We start from the raw sequence: 17,268 nt of genomic DNA on the forward strand, positions 1-17,268 counted from the left end.
TTGGCCTGATCAAAAGACATCTTTAGTGGCCATAAAAAAAGGGGGAGAACCTCTTCCACGGGACATTAAAGGCTGCTGTTTTCCAGAGAAATTCTCTGCCCACATTCCTTCCGCCCCAGGCTGGTGACCTTATTTTCAAGTGTCAGGTTCAGCCTCCCCGCCTGCGGAAGGCTCCTCCAGCATGCTGTGGCCGCCGAGGAGCAGTCACTTCCCCTGGGCGCACCACACACCGCCCCCCCCTCACCGTAGGTGGCGAGCAGCACCCGCCGTCGGACGGCCCCCAGCCTCCCCCGGCCCGTCGGGGTCTCTCAGCCCGGGGAGACGCACCGCGAAGTTTCTGCGATCGGCCTTCGGCCCAGGCCGAGGGAGGGGGTGGGGGGTACAGAGACGCAGCCTCCGAGCGCCCCTCGCCCGGAGCGGGCCCGGCCCTGCCCTCCCCACGCTCGGGGGCTGCTCGACAGCCGGCGGCCAGAGGGAAAGCCCTAGAAGCACCGCGGCGGAGTGGCCCACGGCGGGGCGGCGCTGGCCCTCCTCCTCCTCCTCGTCCTCCTCCCCCGGCGCCCGCTCCCCACGGCGCGGTTACCTGCCGAGCGCCGGGGAGCCTGCTGCTTCCTCCTCGGCATGCTGCTCGGGCCGCCTCCGCCGCCGCCTCTCCGCCGCTCGGCGCCGGGGTGCGCGGGGCGCCTTCGGCCGTTGGGGCGCGCGGGGGCCGGACGCACGGGCGCGCGGGGCGGCGGCGGCGGCCAAGTTCGGCGGGGCCTGGCCGGGCGGCCTCCTGCCCGCGTGCTCCGGGCGGTGGGGGCCTCGCCGCGCCGCCGCCCCGCGCGGGCTCCTGGGGCTCGCTCGCATGGACGGCGCGCCCGGCGGGCGCTCAGGGGCCGGCGGCGGCGCGGGCCGCGTCCTGCACACGGGGCGCGCGGGCCGGCCTCGGACCGGAAAGGAGAGTCATCCCCGGAGCGGGGCGAGGGCGCCGCACGCGCGCGGCGGGCCGGCCCGCGGGCCGCGCTCCATCCTGCCGGCTGGGCCGCCCTCTCCGCGGGCACTTCTCCGGGGCGCGCCGGGGGTCCAGGCGCTCCCCCTCCGCCGGGCTCCGCGATCAAAGAGTCTCCGAGCGCAACTTTCTCCCCCGCTCCGCGGCGGCGGCGGCTCCGGGGGGCGCGGGGCGGCTTCTCACTGCGCCGAGAGGGGCTTTCTCATTGTGCGCGCGCGAGGCCGCTCCCGGCTGTCCTCTTCCTCCCAGCACTTAGTCTAAGAGGAAGAAAGCAAACAAGAAAGAGGAGTGAAGACCGTACAGACACGCACCGGATGGGAGATGTCAGCACCGCGCCACCTTCCAAACAGTCACAGATCAGGCGGTGGCACACGGCCGGAGCGCCACTTTCTGCCTCGCTCTTTCCGGGGGCTTGTCCTCCGAGATCGCCGCTTCTTCCGAGACTAAATACAACGCAAACACATGTTTATCATGGGGCTGTGGCCGGTCTTGATCTCCAACAGAAAATGTTTCATAATACACAAAAAGCCCCCCTCCAAAAAAAACCACCGAACACCGTCAACAACCCGGAGAGTGCGTGCAAAGGGCTGAGGCGCAGACATTCGCTGGGTGGGCGAGCTGAGCGCGGACTGTCCCCCCCCAAACTCCTGGGAGAGAGAGAGATGCACTCTCGCTCGCTCCTCTTTTCAGTGAAATATAACACACAGTCGGATCGCAGAGCTTTCAGACAGTCTCAACTGATAGACAGACGCATCGAGCTGCTTTTCCTGCTTCAGATTTTACTCCTCCTCCTCTCGCTAACGTCACCCTGACAATTACAAATAGGTCTCACACAAACCATACCTGTCAATCTTTTTAATTGCTTTGTTTTCTTTTTTTTTTCCGGCGCTAAACAATATGACAAAAAAAAAGAAATCTTAATACAGCACAGCAGAAAAGATTTCACATTTGAGGAAGACATTATTGTAATCCACTGGTTGATACTGGGCAAAACCCATGGGTTTTCGGCCAAGTTAAGGAGACGCTACTTCCTGCAGAATTTTAAACCGGCTAGTCTCCCCCTCTACTGTACACACGCACACACATACATGCACCCACGTGGGCCCAAACTACCTCTGGATTAAGCATGTCCTACATTTGAGATAAAACTACCTGTGTCATCATCGCAGCCTTAGTTTGGGATTAGGTTGGGGGAGGGGGGGTGACAATTTGGCTTTTTCATTCTGGTCATTTATAGGAGAGTGGGACACAGGGAGTTATTTTTCATTAAAATATACAATTTTAATTTAAAAATTAAAGATGGAACTATCACAGAAAATGAGGGAAATACTTAATTTGACTCCTCTGCGAAAACTGATTGGATTCTTCGGTCAGTACACACAACGAGGAAGAAAGTTGCCAGGAAGGAACTGCAGCAGTTCCTAACTGGGTTATAATATAAGATCTTCATACATCATTGCAACGTCTCCGATTCAATTAAGTTCCTCGGCATTACCATCTAGAAGTTTAAAATGTTTATGCGCCCTGGGAATTTGGCCCGCGAGTTTCCAATATGTGTTTCGTTTCCCAAGGGGAAACATGAACAGTCTTACAGAAGCTGCTTAAAACATTTCATGGGAACACAAGAAATCTGGGCCAAAATAAATGAAATGGCTCAGCTCGTGCAACTTGCATGCGATAGAGGGAGGACGGCAGGCGACGCAGGGCGTCCCGGGGACCTAGGGCCCCGGCCGGGGGTGCGGGGCGAGGGCACTCCCCCAGCCCGCGTGGGATGCCCTGCGCTCGGTGGCGGGACTCCCGCACCGCCCAGGCCCGGGCCCCTGCCGCCCGGCGCGCTCGGGGTTGATTCGTACCACCTTGCAAGGAAGTGAACGCTTCGCACGGGAAGGGGAGGCGCCTGCGCGGCCGCCGGCCCCGCCGCTCCCGGGCCGAGGGTAGCCCGGGCTCTGGCTGCGCTCCGGCCGCGCGATCGCGGCGCGCGGGGCCCCTGGCCGCCCCCCTGGAGGAGCCAACTCCGGCCTGGAGAACGCGGGGAGGCAGGGGGGACATCCGGTGCCTCCTTGCGCGGGAGGAAGGGGGAGGGCGGAGAGCCTCCCTGGGCAGTCTGCGCTGAGCAGATTCGAAACACAACACAAAGATTAAAGGCGCAGCGGCCGGGGCGGCGGCGTGCCGGGCCGGGGCCAGGGCGGCACGGGGCGGGTCCACGGGGGCGGGATCCGGGCCGGGCGCGGGGGGCTGGGAGGGGAGCGGGGGCGGCGGGGGCTGAGGGGAGGGCGCGGGAGGGGAGGAGGGGCGGGCGGCGCGGAGAGCGTGGGCGGAGGCGCGGGCCATGCTCCGGCTGGCGCCCGCCGGGGCCCGCGCCATCGTGGACATGTCGTACGCGCGCCACTTCCTGGACTTCCAGGGCTCCGCCATCCCGCAAGCCATGCAAAAGCTGGTGGTGACCCGGCTGAGCCCCAACTTCCGCGAGGCGGTCAGCCTGCGTCTGGACTGCCCGGTGCCGCTGCCGGGGGACGGAGACCTCCTCATCCGCAACCGGTGAGCCGGAGCCCCCGCCCGTGACCGTCCCGCGCCCCGCTGCGCCCTCACCCTCCCGCACGCAGCACCAGCCCCGGGACGTGGACCCGCCGCCGTCTGGCGCGCGCCTCTGTAAGGAGACTGTGGCTGTTGTGAATATCCGATGCCCCCGAAAGTCCTCGCAACTGAGGGGGGATTTCATTTGGGATTCCCCTCCCCTCCCCCGGTCTGCCTCCTCCCCCTCCCGCTCCCGAAATAAAACCCACGGGCCCCAGAAGGGAGGCGCGCGGCCCACCCGCGCGCGCCCACGGGTCCTGCGTTCCCAGAATCTGTAGGGTGGCGCAAGAGCAGCCTGGACGCAGCGACATTTAGGTAACGCGCTTGTGCAGAAAGGAGGCTGGGAGTGAGGAGAGGACTGGGGGGGTCCGGACGGCTTGTCCCGCCCCCGCCAGGTCGACCGCCGCCTCGCAGTGGCAGTGCGGGCCGTGGGGTGTGCTGATGGGCACCTCGGCGGAGTCGTGTGCGTGTTGTCAGTGCTGTGTGACTGGTCTGTCCCCCGGAGTGGAACGTGTCGCGTATCCCGGGCACCTGGGCCACGCCGGGCTGGGGCGCGGCGCATTTGCCTGCATGTTTTGCAGACGTGCGTGAGCCACTCGGGACTGGCGCTCCGACGGTCTTCTCCATCCCCACGCCCCCGGCTTTAGTGCGTTTCCACCTCACCAGTCTCTATTAAGTGGTGAAGCAACAGGAAGCCAGGGGCCTCTGGAGGGCTGTGGGAGCTGGGTTCAGCACCCGGCCTCCGCCCTCCCCCGCTGCCCGACTTCTGTCTCGTCTGGAAAGAGCAGTGCCCGGCGGTCCGCTGCGTTCCTTCGAAATGGTTGCGGTTTTGCGTGTATCGGGTTGAACGCGTTTGAGGAGAAGAGAAAGCCGCGCTGGCGCCCACGCTGTGAGTCGTAGCCTGGGAAGTACTTTGCGCCCATGCCAGCGGTTGGCGGGCTGTCTGGTGCCCTAAGTCCTGGATGGGACCTTCAGTTGGCCTCATGGTACAGATTCCTACCAGCCCTTCAGACGCGGGTTTTGATCAGTGTATAGATAGAGCTTGTGGAAGCCTGCTGGGAACGTGATGACTCACTGAGCCACGGGTGAGATTGAGTGGAGCCCGGGGTGCCTTAAAGGACGGATGCGTCGCCTTTCCAAAGTTTGCGTGGGTCGTGGAGCGCCGTGCTGAGCTTTTCAGCTTTGGGTAATGAAATGATCACGCCGTTGAGAGCAATAAATAACACACGTCCTTCCAAGTGAAAAGGAGGATATGTGTGTGTGTGTGTGCGCGCGCGCACTCGTGATTTGCTAGAAGTTGAGGTGAGACCCACACTGAAAAGCTTCCAAACTTGAGCAGACACCAAATTTCACCCTGGCTTTTATGCCCCTTGTCTCTTTATGCTTAAATACACTATTGATACACGCACACCCTTCTAGAAACAGGGGATGAAATGGGGTGGGGGCGACCGAGAGGGACCAGCAGGGGGACGGTGTGACGTTGGAGAACTTCCAGCAGCCACGATCGGATCGCGGGGCCCCCCTGGTCCTGGCCTCGGCGCCTGCGGTCTCCCAGGCCTCCCCACCTGCGCGGGCCCCTCAACTCCTGGGACCTCCTCTCTCCCCTGGCTCCCCTTCCTTAACTCCGACGGTCGCCCTCCGCCTCCCCCCTCCACCTTCTCCTTCCCCAAATTGCTGCTGGGGCGGCGGCGGGCGCAACCAGGTTGCCGAGGCTTGCTGCCTGCACCGGATCACCAGGGCGCGAGCAGCGTGGATCCTTGAATTCCAGATCGATCAGCGCTCAGGGGCGCCAGCCCCCAAGTTTGCAGCTCTCCAGTTTGAATTGCTCTGAGGCCCCTGCCTCTTTTCTCCCCTACACATATGGCGAGAACCCCTTTAACATAAATAGTATATTTATGTCAACAACTTGACCTCTAACTTCTACCTTGAAATTTGCAACAGGAAGTGAATGGGGCCCGTTTTCTGTGCATGGGTGGGTGGGTGACTCTTTCCCTCCCCCTTTTCCTACTCTGTTGGAAAATTGCTCCTACCCCTGAATTGTAGGAAGATGGTTGATCCTGGCAAATCAGTGTCAGTGGAGGTGGCATTTTACCGGTTCATTTTTAAGAATAGAGGCTTAATAATTCGCCCCCGGCTTAGTTCTTTTTAACCCGAGACTGATTCCCTCCTGAACGGTTTAACCACTTTACAATGCTCTGCAGACGCTCCTCCTTTTATCAAAATGAAATCTGTTTAGGAATAAATGCAGCGAAACCCAAATTCGCCTGTTTGGAGAGGCGTTTGGAGGTTTTAATTGTGCTACGTCTGACTTTTTGACTTTTTCTCAAGGAACCATTTGCACATCTTATCCCCTCTTAGCAGAAAATACCAATTCTTTATTCACAGAGAGGGAAATGTTCCTCAGCTAGATATCCATTTAGAATAGTAAAGTTTACCATTTAGGAAAGGTGTGCGAAGGGGCATATAAAGTCTCCACAGAGCATATAATTGATGCGTCTTTGTCCCGTCCCCACCTTTCCATTTTATTGTGCGGAGGACAACTTCCCCATCTCCCCCTCTAAGACCACCCTAGGGAAAAAAAAGGCACCGCAGTTTAAGTCCGTTTACACGTTGTTTTTAGCTTCTTTCGTAAGAGAGTGACAGATTATTTCGTTTCCAAATATTCCTAACGATTTTCTGCTCAAGTGTAAGATAATGGAGCAGAGTTTGGAAGAATGGCACCGAGGGGTGGGGGAGGGGCGGGCGGTTTTGATAAACGGTTTGTTGCTCGCGGGCGGGTAACACGACTTCTGCGGGCTCTCTGGGCTGAGATTTTTTCTTTCTTTCTTTCTTTTTCTTTTTCTTTTTCTTTTAAAGGAAGGTCTGGAATGGAAGACTTTGTTTTGTCTCCCGGTATTGAAGGCTTTTGCCCTGGCTTTGAGTCTCCGCGTTTGGGTTTTGTTCAAAGGAACGCGCCCCCTCCGTCCTGCAGGGCTGCCCTGTTTTCACAATAAACATGACGAAAGGGCTCAGCACTTTTTAGTATAAATAAACCGAGTGACTCTAGAAGGGTATATATTTGGGGAAAGGCTGCACTTTGCCATTCTTTCGCCTGGGGATGCCGGATTTAGGTTTTCCCGTCGGATTGCCAGAGCCCTGCCCTCATTCGGAGCACAGATTTTAAATCAAAGGGGGGTTTGGGGAGGGTCTCCAAATGCGCAGGTACTTCCTACAAAGCTCCACTCTTCCTTTTCCGCGCACTCTCCTTTCCTGGCCCCTGCGCCCGACCCGGGCCGGGTTTCCTCATTGCGCCCGCTGCTCTTGAACTTGTTTCTGGGGGAGATGAGGCGCGGCGCTCCGGACCCTCGCGCGGCTTCTTCCAAAGCCCAGGTAAGGACGGGGCGCGTCCGGACCGGTCCGGGGTCGCCTGCTGGCGCGGCGCATTGTCACTTGCGGGGTCCGGGCGAGGTGGGGGCTCTGCGCCAAGGGCCGGGCGCCTAGGAAGAGGGCAGAGTGCGCCGAGCAGGGCCGAGCCGATGGTGGCCTCCAGCCCCAGTCTGCTTCGCAGACGACGCGAGCGATTTAAAAGACGCCCGGGACCGGAGGACAGAGCAGGGTCCAAAGTCACCGCCGGCCGCCTTTGGGACCCCGACGGGCGCCGCCGTGCTCAGCTACCCCGCGGTCTGGGCTCCCCTAGAACTTGGCCACCAGAGGCCCGAGCCCTGCCGCGACTCAGGGACAAGGGGCGCCCACCGGGACACCCCCTAAGCCCCCTCGTCAGGAAGGCCGAGGTCGCGGTCGCGGCCTTGGCGGCCCCTCCACTCCGACCCCAGGGCCGCTCCAGGGAGTTACGGTCATTTGTCGCGCTTCTCCCTGGTCGTGGGCCGAAGCCGCCCGCGGTGGCCGGGGCACTTCCGAAGGCTCCCCGCGAAGGGGTCCGAGCGCGGCGTAGGAGAGCCGCGGGGAAGAAGCCGAGCTGGACGGGGCGCGCGGCCCTTGGAGCCTTTCCTTGGGCGCCCCCGCCGTGGCCCAGGCTCCTGCCCACGGTGACCGCGGTGGTGGAAAGCCACAGCCCCGAAGGCCGAGCCGGCCGCGCGCGCCCGCCGCAGCCACGCGCTCCCAGCAGGGCTCCCCGCCCGGCGCCCGGACCTCTCCGCTCGCCCCTTCCCCAGCGCCCACTCCCTCTGCTTCTTCCCGGGCCAGGCGCCTGCTCATTCTAGCCGCCTCTTCTCTGGGAGGGCGAACCCCAGTCCCGGGCGCGGAGAGGGGGAGCGGTTGCGTTTCCCTCCTGCTTCGCTGCCCTGCGCACTCTCCCGCAGGCCCCCCAGGATGCCGCCGCGACCAGGTGGGGAGCGCCTGCGCTGCCTCCTCCTGGGACTGGCCGCCCCCAGAGGAAGGGGCAGGGTCCCCCGGCGGCAGGACTGCCTCCCCAGTGCGCACCGCAGAAACGCCAGGGCTGGGCGGGCGGAGCGAGAGGCCAGGAAGAGACCGGTGCGGGGCAAGGAAGGGTTAATCGTGGGCGCGAAGGAGCCTGGAGAACAGATCCGTGGTGGGCCCCTCTCCCCCTAACGGGAGCCAGCCCTGCCTTCACCTCCACTCCCACATAAGCCTATCCTGGAGTTTGCTTTCCAGCCCCAAGCAGAGGTGCCAATAAACCCTCCAGCTTGGCTCCATCTCCTGCTTTCTGTGCAGCCAGAACCATGCTCTCAGGAAGCTGGGCCTTTAAAAAAAAAAAAAAAATAGACTAGGCCTGGTGAATTAAGTAAATTTAAAAGAAAGAAGGCAGCTTCCCCCCACCCCCTTCTCAAAAAATTGAATGCAGGCATCTTGGTATTAAATGCCAAAAGAGAAAACAGCAAAAATATTTTTCACCATTTCCTATTACTCTATCATTTGTGGATGTGAATTCTGGGCATATTACTGAGACTCTGCTTTGCTGACTTCTGAAAGCAGAGAATGTGCTTCCTGCGTGCTTTCTTCCTGGGGAATGTAGAGGACTCTCAAAATGCCAATCCTAGCGGCATTTGTATGTGCAAAACGTTATGGATATTAAAGTGGGTGCATCCTTCTTGCATAGCACAGTTTTGGTTTATTAAATAAAATTAAAAGTAAATTCTTTAAACCGACCTACTTGCCAGCTTTCTTTGTGCCACCAGATACCATAATCTTTTCATTTCATTGCAGGTGGAAATGACATTTTTAGGGCCCTCCATTACATGTCTAAGCTACAGCCTGACGTTCTTAGTAGAGGGCTTTTCTCTTTATGTCTCGGGATAGTTTTGTTACAAGGTATGCCAAGATGAAAAAAAGCTGGTAAAACCACTGGCCTCGCAATTAAATTGAATCTGGATACCAAAATGAAAATAATCATCTGGTATTAATCAACTTATGTCTCTGCTTCTCGTTGAGGAAAAATATAGTGATGATTTGCTTTCCTTTTTATCTGAAAGGGACTCTCAAATGGTGAATGTTCCATAAAAACCTCTGTACCCTTATGAGACAATCTTTGTTCAATTAATCAAAATGCGTATTTTCTCACTGGTCGTAGATACATCAGAAGGAAAATTTGCTGCGGCCACGCCAACACCCCTGCAGTAACATGTAACAACCCGCGACCTTGTGCATTGCATCAATCTTTAATAATATCACTGTCATTACTATTATTATCTGAAGTGTTAAATTGTTGCCAGAATCAATACAAGTCTACTTCGGTGAATGTATTTTATCTCAGTGTTGTTTTTAACATCTTTGTTAAGAGACCAATTAATTTCCAACTCCCAGTCCTGGCGAAGTCTGTGCATACTGAAGGCTTCCCAGCATTTCCCCCCCTTATTTATTTCTCTTTTTGAAAGAAAGAGGAGGGAACCAGTTGGCACATGTGAAATAAATAGCTTGATGATTAAAATGATGTGAAATTATTTCCAAACTGATGAAACAAAGTATGCCAAAATTCTGATGGAACATCACTGTTGAGCAGATACGTCATTTCTTTTTTTTTTTTTTCCAACTGAGCAGCCAGAAATTCAGCGTTTTCCTGAATTCAGTGAGAACGCAGAGCTCAGCAACCCCACCCCAGGACCGGCATTAGAGGAATCTGTCTGAGTGGGATGCTAAGGCAAGGAAAACATCTTAATGCGTGTTTCTCTTTGCTTGTTTTCTTCTAGATTTGTTGGCGTTAACGCCTCTGACATCAACTACTCAGCCGGGCGCTATGACCCTTCTGCTAAGCCCCCCTTCGACGCAGGCTTCGAAGGCCTGGGGGAAGTGGTAGCCTTGGGCCTGACTGCTAGTGCCAGGTACACGGTGGGCCAGGCGGTGGCCTACGTGGCTCCCGGCTCTTTCGCTGAGTACGTGGTGGTGCCCGCCGCCGTGGCCACTGCAGTGCCCGCCTTGAAGCCCGAGTACCTCGCCCTCCTGGTGAGTGGCACGACGGCCTACATCAGCCTGCAGGAGCTCGGAGCACTGTCACCAGGGAAGACGGTTTTGGTCACAGCAGCAGCGGGGGGCACGGGCCAGTTTGCCGTGCAGCTCGCAAAGAAAGCCAAGTGCCGCGTCCTCGGAACCTGCTCTTCCGATGAAAAGTCGGGCTTTCTGAAATCCATCGGCTGCGACCGCCCCATCAACCACAGAACCGAGGACGTCGGCTCCGTCCTCAGGCAGGAGCACCCCGATGGGGTGGACGTGGTGTACGAGTCCGTCGGGGGGGCCCTGTTTGACCTGGCCGTGGACGCACTGGCCACCAAAGGGCGCCTACTCATCATTGGGTTCCTCTCCGGCTACCAGAGCCCGAAGGGCCTTCCTCCAGTCAGGGCAGGGGCGCTGCCCGCCAAGCTGCTAAAGAAATCGGCCTGTGTGCAGGGCTTCTTCCTGAACCACTACCTTTCCCGGCACCGAGCAGCCTTGGACCACTTGCTGGAGATGTATGCGCGCGGGGAGCTGGCGTGCAAGGTGGACCTCGGCGATGGCTCTCCAGAGGGCAGGTTTTCTGGCTTGGAGTCCGTGTTCCACGCTGTAGATTACATGTATATGGGGAAAAACACTGGAAAAATCGTAGTTGAATTACCTCACTCTGTCAACAGTAAGCTGTAAAAACAGAACAATGATATAAATCAAAAGAGCAAGAAAATGGGCACTTTATGTCTCGGAATTACTAAAATCAATTTATTTTTAGTTGGTAATGGGTATAATATTTCTTCAAACAAAAAGTAAGGTGTTAATGAATCGGTTTCTCTCTCTCTTTTGTTCCCCCTCCTTTGAAAATGGTGTGCTAATAAAACTTCCCTCCGTGGCTGCGAGGGAAAACGTTTACATTCGACTCTTTAGTCATGGGCAGCCTCCTTGCAGCTTTTAGTGTTCCTGGGAACTAAATTAATTCCTCACGCAAGATTTGATCACATCCGCATGTCTTCAGCTTGAGGAGATCTTTAAATCGGTCTTGAAAATAGTTCACAAATTCTTCTGTGCTTTGGGATAGTTTGGTCTTACGCTGGTAAGTTCTCACTCCATGAATGAGGGATGAAGCAAAATTCAGCTGTATTTCTCAGGGACCAGATTATCAGCAAACGACCTTCTTGGTCCGTGAACCACTAGCCAAGAGTCTAAAGAGAAATTTGGGGGAACCTCCCCCCCAATTTGATTATGTTGGATTATTAGAAAAATGATTAAGTGAACGCAGACATACATTAAAGAATGTGCTATTTTTCGATACTTTTTATCCACAATCATCCCGATGGGTCGTGTGTGGGATGGAAATTTTCTCCCCTTTTCTACCCTCGTTTCAACAGCAGATTACTGTTGAAAACTTCTGTGCACAGAAACCAGGTTTTGGAAAGGGAAACTACAGAGGTTTGGGAAACCTAAAAGAATTAATACACGCACAGGAAAGGGGAAAAGTGTGTGCTCTGCTCACAGAAAGGGTTTCCATAACAAAACCTGGACTCCCCAAGGGAAATCCTTTGCTCTCTAGAGCAGCAGGCTGGTCTGTCTGCCCTCCGGGACACAGGCACCCCCACACAGTAGGGACTTTGCTCATCAGAACACGATAGGTCTGCCTGGGAGCCTTCTGGCTCCAAAGGGGCAAATCATCAGTGATGCCGGGACACCAAACAGCAGCCACTGACCATGTTCCCATCGCACTTTTCCAGGCACTCAGGCGGGATGAGTGTGCCTCTCGTCACCATCACCTTGTGCCACACACATCCACTGACACTGCGTGACAAGGGACCAGGCAGAAGCCTGCTCTTCCCCATATGCACTGGCCTTTTAACCTCGAGTGCATCACGGGCTGCTCCAGATTTCATCTGAGGCTGGAAATCCCCCAGCGCCCCTCTAATTTAAGTGAGGCTCTCCCACCAGATGACTTTTTAGAGTCCTGGGCTTCTGCCTATCTAGTCCATGAAATAAATAGGCACAAAATTAACGATGCTCCAGAAAAGTTTCTGACCATGTTTAATTCTTCCCTCCTCCAGCCTGAGGAGCCAGGAAATTCTACAGCTGGCTGGCGGTTAGTATCTATTTTACAAGATTTACTCATTTTCAGGTACCTAATGTAGCTGCTAGCATGCATGCACAACAATACAATTTATATGGTAAATGGAACCAAATAATGGCTTTACTGAATGTTATGGCTGAACTGAAGGGAAATGTCACGGTAAATAGCTGCCAAATTATGGATCATGCCGAAGTGTCACAACTGCAGTAAAGACAAATCGCACCGGAGGCCACTGCCCCTGTGACGCCTCTGAGTTATGACGCAGGGTGACGGCCTGATGGGAGCCTCTTTGTGTCCTCATTATTGCAGAGGGTTGCTGGTGCCGGGACTAGAAAGCCCGGCCAAGGCGGTGCCTCGTTATTAATCTGTCTCTTTCAAATCCAACGGCTGTAGCAAAACGGAAAGAGACTTTGCCTGGCTTTTATATACACAAACAAACAAAGGGGGGAAGAGGCAGGTTTCATGAATGTAACTGCGCACGGGAAATGACTGGTAATGGAAAAATGCTGTAATAAAATAATCTAATCAAAGAATATGATTAAATTTAACATAGTGTATGTCTGAAAGGCTCAGTTGCTTCTTATGCAGATAGATGTGTGAAATGCAAGTAATAATGCATTTTCTCCCTTGGAGAAGACTTGAGCAGGGAGGTCACCCACTAAATTGCTTCTTCTAAATTCAAGTGAGTCCGGGTTTCTCTCATTTTAATGGGTAAGTAATAAAGATGAAAGACCAACATGTTAATTGATGGATCCCTTAAGCTACAGAACAGAAATGCATTATGTTTTGAGGGAATAGACTCAGTTCAGCGATGTAAAAAAAAAAAAAAAATCAAAGCATCCAGGTTTAAAATAAAATATAATCTGAAACCCTCATGGCCTCTTTTCCCCCAAGCTAAGAGAGAAACTATGGTGCATGCTGTTTTCATCTGTTCTTAGAAAACAAGCATGAAAGATTCCACCCATTCGGATTTAAAGCCAAAAGTGGGCTTAAACTTTTTTTTTCTATTATTCTTTTGAAAAATGATTTCTAAATCAAGGGTCATAGTTCAGCATCGGCGTCCATCTTCTGGGATTCCTGTTCAGACTGGTCCCTAACGAGAGGTGAAATGGTGGGGTGCTCTCTATACCGTCACCCCGAAATATATCACGCAACCAAAAGTACCATCCATAAACCAGAGCGCATCAGCCTTTTGTTTTAGGGAGGTGGCAGGAACGAGCCATCGCGGTGGATAAACGCCCTCTCTGTCGTCAGGGTGGACTCTGCCTTCCGGGTCACGGGCAGGGCAGGGAGGACAGCAGCTGCCCCTAGCTAGCGCACAGAGAGAAGGCGCTCCGGCAGGCAATCTGCTTCCATGGGCCTGCGACTTTTGCAAAGTGAAATACCATCCCTTCACCTTCGTTCTGCACAAAGTGCCAACTCAGCAGATGTCATTCAGGGTCCGTGGACGGTGGCAGGCGCTGCTGGCTGCTTTCTCCCTTCACGAAGAAGTTTCTGGGAGCAGTTTGCAAAGAGGCCACACAAGTTGCACACGGAGTGTTCTGTGAATTGGTATTATATGATTTCATCGGAATCAAGTTTCTCAGGAGTAGGATAGAGCACCGATAAATGGTCATTAGTAGTACATTCAGTATTTATCGAATGCAAAGTGCAGTGACAAGTCACTGCTGCTTATTAAAATGAAAATCCTGCATTCTGCTCAAGGAGCATTCTGGCTAATGAGGATGTAATGTCCTCAGCACAGCACACACTTTCTTTTGTGTCCACAACCACAAGATGCTGGAAACTTGACAAATGATATCATTTAAGACAGATGCCTGCCTTAGGGACCTGTTTTTTGGGCTTCCTGTTTCTGGCTTTTATTTGGGGAGCATTTATAATGGCCACCTGCTGTGTACCTGGGCAAAGATTTAACCCCTTCATGGAGTTCTCAGTGAGTGTGAATTTACTACACTGAAGTTTTCCTTTAAAATGGGCAGGGGTACTAGGTACTGAAAGCATTTTTCCTGATCACTTAACCACATGTACGTATGGGATAAATACCATATTTTAGATTTATATGACAACAAATGAGTGATGGGAAACTTTCAGAATAAATATGATCAATAAAGACCAAACACAAACAAGTTTGGGTGATCATTTCCTCGGGGTTACGGTACAAGTTTGGTAAATGTAACCCAGGTACAAAATGCCCTGACTTGAATTCATAATACCTATTCTGTGTACTTTCCACTTGTTATTTTATTAGATATTTTATTACTTGTAACATATAGTACTTATTGCATAAAGACACAAAATTTATCTGTGCAAATTTTATTGAAATTGCTTTTTGGTGTTTTGGTGTGTTGTTCCTTGGAAAGGTAGATTTTCTGTAATTAGTTTCCAAGGCACAGCCTGGAATTAAATATTGTGGGCCATGTTTCAGAAGCCAAAATGCAAACTCTGGATTATCAAAACTGTTTCAGGATATCGTCATCTTGAGCTCTAATTTATAGTGTTCCTCGGTCTTTAGCATCACGCTACTGCAGTTCATAAAAGGAGGAACATCTGACACGAGGACCTTTGTCGTCATTCCCACACCCAAGCTATGGGACATCAGCAAAAGAGAATCCCAACTCGGAGTTACATAAACAACATCTTACCAGCATGTCTCAGGTCAAGTGGCTCTGAACAGAGAGCTCTGTTCAAGGAGAGACGTGCAAAGCGCATCTTTCAATTCTGTGGGCTTGATCATGGTTTCACAAAAAAATTCCTTTGCCAGATCTGGGTAGCCAGTGCGATGGGAGGGGGAGGGAAAAGCAGCCGAGCATCAACGCTGTCCTAGAAGGGAAAATGTTCTCGAGATGGCCCTTTTGCCTGTCATAGCCCTGCCCCTTGGAGTTGCCCGAAGCACCCCGGAAGGCGCCGGCACCCTGAGGCCTTGCCACCTCCACTCTCCAAACAGCAGGGATGGCATCAAGTACAGCTTGGGTCTATAAGATGTTCGTCCCATGTGCAGTGGTGGGTGGGGTGGGGGGCAGTGAGCCAAAAGCTGCACTTCTGTGCCCGGGGCGGGGGGCCCGGAGCCAAAAACAGAGCGATGCGAACTGCCCCCCAAAGAAAAAGTTTCCCTCGAATGACACTATCATACAGTGTCTTTCTGCCAACTTGAAATTAAAATGCTAATTAAAATGCACCCTGCTGGCAGGTGGTGGCGTCCCGTAAGAAAGACGGATTTGTGCTTAGAGTTCACAAAATCGTTCCCTAAAATTGTCAGCTGCTGTCCTGCCCCATCCTCTCCCCATAAAGAGGGGCCCAAAGGGATCGTACGTTGGGTCAATGGGAGAGGTAGGTGATGCTTAAGGGAAAGGGGGCCTGCTCAGAGCGCCACTTCACCACGCAGGGCTGCGTGCAGAGACCCGGACAGAGAGCTGTCCCCCAGGGGGACGCTGGATGGCCGCAGCGCGGGGCGGGGAGGGGCCGTGTCCTGGAGAGCCACTGGCCGGGCCTCATAAAGGAGGGTCCTCAGGTGACCCTAAACGGTGAAATCTGGGATTTAGGGGATGATCCAGTTCTGTTCAGTTTATCGGTGAGGAAACTGAGGCCCAGAAGGGCTGCATCCAAGGTCACAGGATTCGCCTACTCAAGAGGGAAGCTGGCACCCAGGCAGCTCACTCTCCCGGGTAGCTCTGCTGCCCTTCTCCCATCACCCAGTGCCCGCCAGCAGAGTGTCACAATAAAAATTAACCTTTGTTAGAACTCCTTTTTGCGGATGCGGTACTGGCCGGCACAGCCAGAGAGCGTGGCTCTGCCCGTCAGCCGCCTTCGCGTCAGGGCCTGCCCTCGTGCCGGCAGGGGCCGTGCCTCCTGGTCACCTGAGCTGGCCATCTGAACAGTGCAGTGTCGCGGAGGGGACAGATACTTCAGGGAATTAATGGCTGAATACCCACAGTTCAGTCAAAGTGCAAAGAGGAAGTCTCTCCTGCCAGTGTATATTTAGATATTAAATAAAGAAAATCTCAGTAGAATGTAGAATTTTCCAGAATGATTTCACCTGCCCAAAGAAAGCTGATGGTGTTTACCCCTCAGAATCTTTGCCTTTGTAGCAGGATCTCTAGAGCTGCATCTGCTGCTCACCTGAGAGGGAATGCTGAATGCTGTGGACCCCAGGCCAGCTGAGCGGGCTGACTGGCTGGCAGTGAGACGGAGGTGAAGGTGAAGGGGTAAGCTGGAGGAAAACGCATCCTTGGGCCACACTGCCCCTCCCAGGTGGCAGGAATCTCGTGTCCCCTGTAAATGACGGATCATAATTCAGGCTCAGAAATGAGCTCTCCAAAACCACGACATTGAACACTCACGTCTTTCTCCATCACTGCCATCTTCCTTTCCCTTGAACTCGTGCATAACAAGCAACAACTTTCAACTTTACATGAGCAAATCCTTTCCCTGTAGAAACTGTTTCTTTTCACATTGAAAAACCACCCAGCGGGGACTGGCAGCGATGTCAAGGCACTCATGGCTGCAGAAGGCCTCGTTTCTCACCAGGGGCCCAGGGGCAAAAGCCTGCCCTCTCCATGTGCCTGGAATTGACATTTGGAAATTGAATTGTCTCCTTGAGGATTTTTTGCTCAAAGTTACTTTTGTAGAATTACTCATTTCCAGGTATGTCGGGTGTGTGGGGTGAGGGCAGGTGTAGGGAAGGAGCCCACCTGTGCCCAGCAGTAAAACTGCATTCTCTGGAGCAGAAAGATGAAACCTGCTATCATTAGCATTACTTAAAAATATGTATAGTTTAAAATCTGTACATGCACTTTTTATACTACTTGAAACTTAACATACAAGACTGATACATTCACCTATAATGCCACTGCCTTCACCTCTTCACTATCAAATAAAGATGAGCGATTCCCATTTTAGAGATGGGGAGAATTGAGGCACAGGAAGGTGACTTTCCGGGGATCACTTAATGGCTGGTTGAACGGGAGCTGGGGTCCTCGGACAAGTCCCAGACAAAGCAGGTTTTCACCCGCGAGTGGGACATTTCCTGACGGATGTGCATGCAGAACACTCGGCCAGATATAACTTCCAACTCCCCAGGTCAGGCAGCCCCCACGTCTGGGGTGGCCGCCCTGAGTGACAAAGCCTGAGGTCCCCACCTTACAGAATACAGTTTCGTGAGCAGTGGAGAGCCACTTCGTGTGGGTGCCAAGCCGAAGCTCGGTGTGGCTATGAAACTGGGTGCCTTTTCGTAATC

The 17,268-nt window shown here is 54.0% G+C and overlaps 2 protein-coding genes across 4 annotated transcripts in view; one reads left to right on the forward strand and one right to left on the reverse strand.

Moving 5' to 3' along the window:
- TSHZ1 (teashirt zinc finger homeobox 1) overlaps nucleotides 1-1,768 on the reverse strand; it is a 77,254-nt gene extending 75,486 nt beyond the window's left edge. Inside the window, exon 1 of one of the 3 annotated variants that reach the window (XR_013165020.1) lies at nucleotides 1,303-1,768. Coding sequence is in view for 1 of the 3 variants with exons in the window: in XM_077135207.1 (XP_076991322.1) it covers nucleotides 584-623 (40 nt within the window). In the remaining 2 variants the exon portion in view is untranslated. Of the gene's footprint in view, nucleotides 1-583; nucleotides 675-1,302 lie in introns of those variants that run through there. The other 2 variants (XR_013165017.1, XM_077135207.1) reach the window with 2 other exon arrangements.
- A 1,530-nt stretch (nucleotides 1,769-3,298) lies between these two features.
- On the forward strand, nucleotides 3,299-10,852 carry PTGR3 (prostaglandin reductase 3). Its single transcript, XM_077135208.1, has 2 exons — nucleotides 3,299-3,529; nucleotides 9,709-10,852. The coding sequence occupies exons 1-2, from the start codon at nucleotides 3,321-3,323 to the stop codon at nucleotides 10,631-10,633; spliced, it is 1,134 nt and encodes a 377-aa protein (XP_076991323.1). The 5' UTR covers nucleotides 3,299-3,320; the 3' UTR covers nucleotides 10,634-10,852.
- Nucleotides 10,853-17,268: the final 6,416 nt, after the last annotated feature.

Source organism: Tamandua tetradactyla, chromosome 18 (assembly GCF_023851605.1).
Source record: "Tamandua tetradactyla isolate mTamTet1 chromosome 18, mTamTet1.pri, whole genome shotgun sequence".
Taxonomy (NCBI): domain Eukaryota; kingdom Metazoa; phylum Chordata; class Mammalia; order Pilosa; family Myrmecophagidae; genus Tamandua; species Tamandua tetradactyla.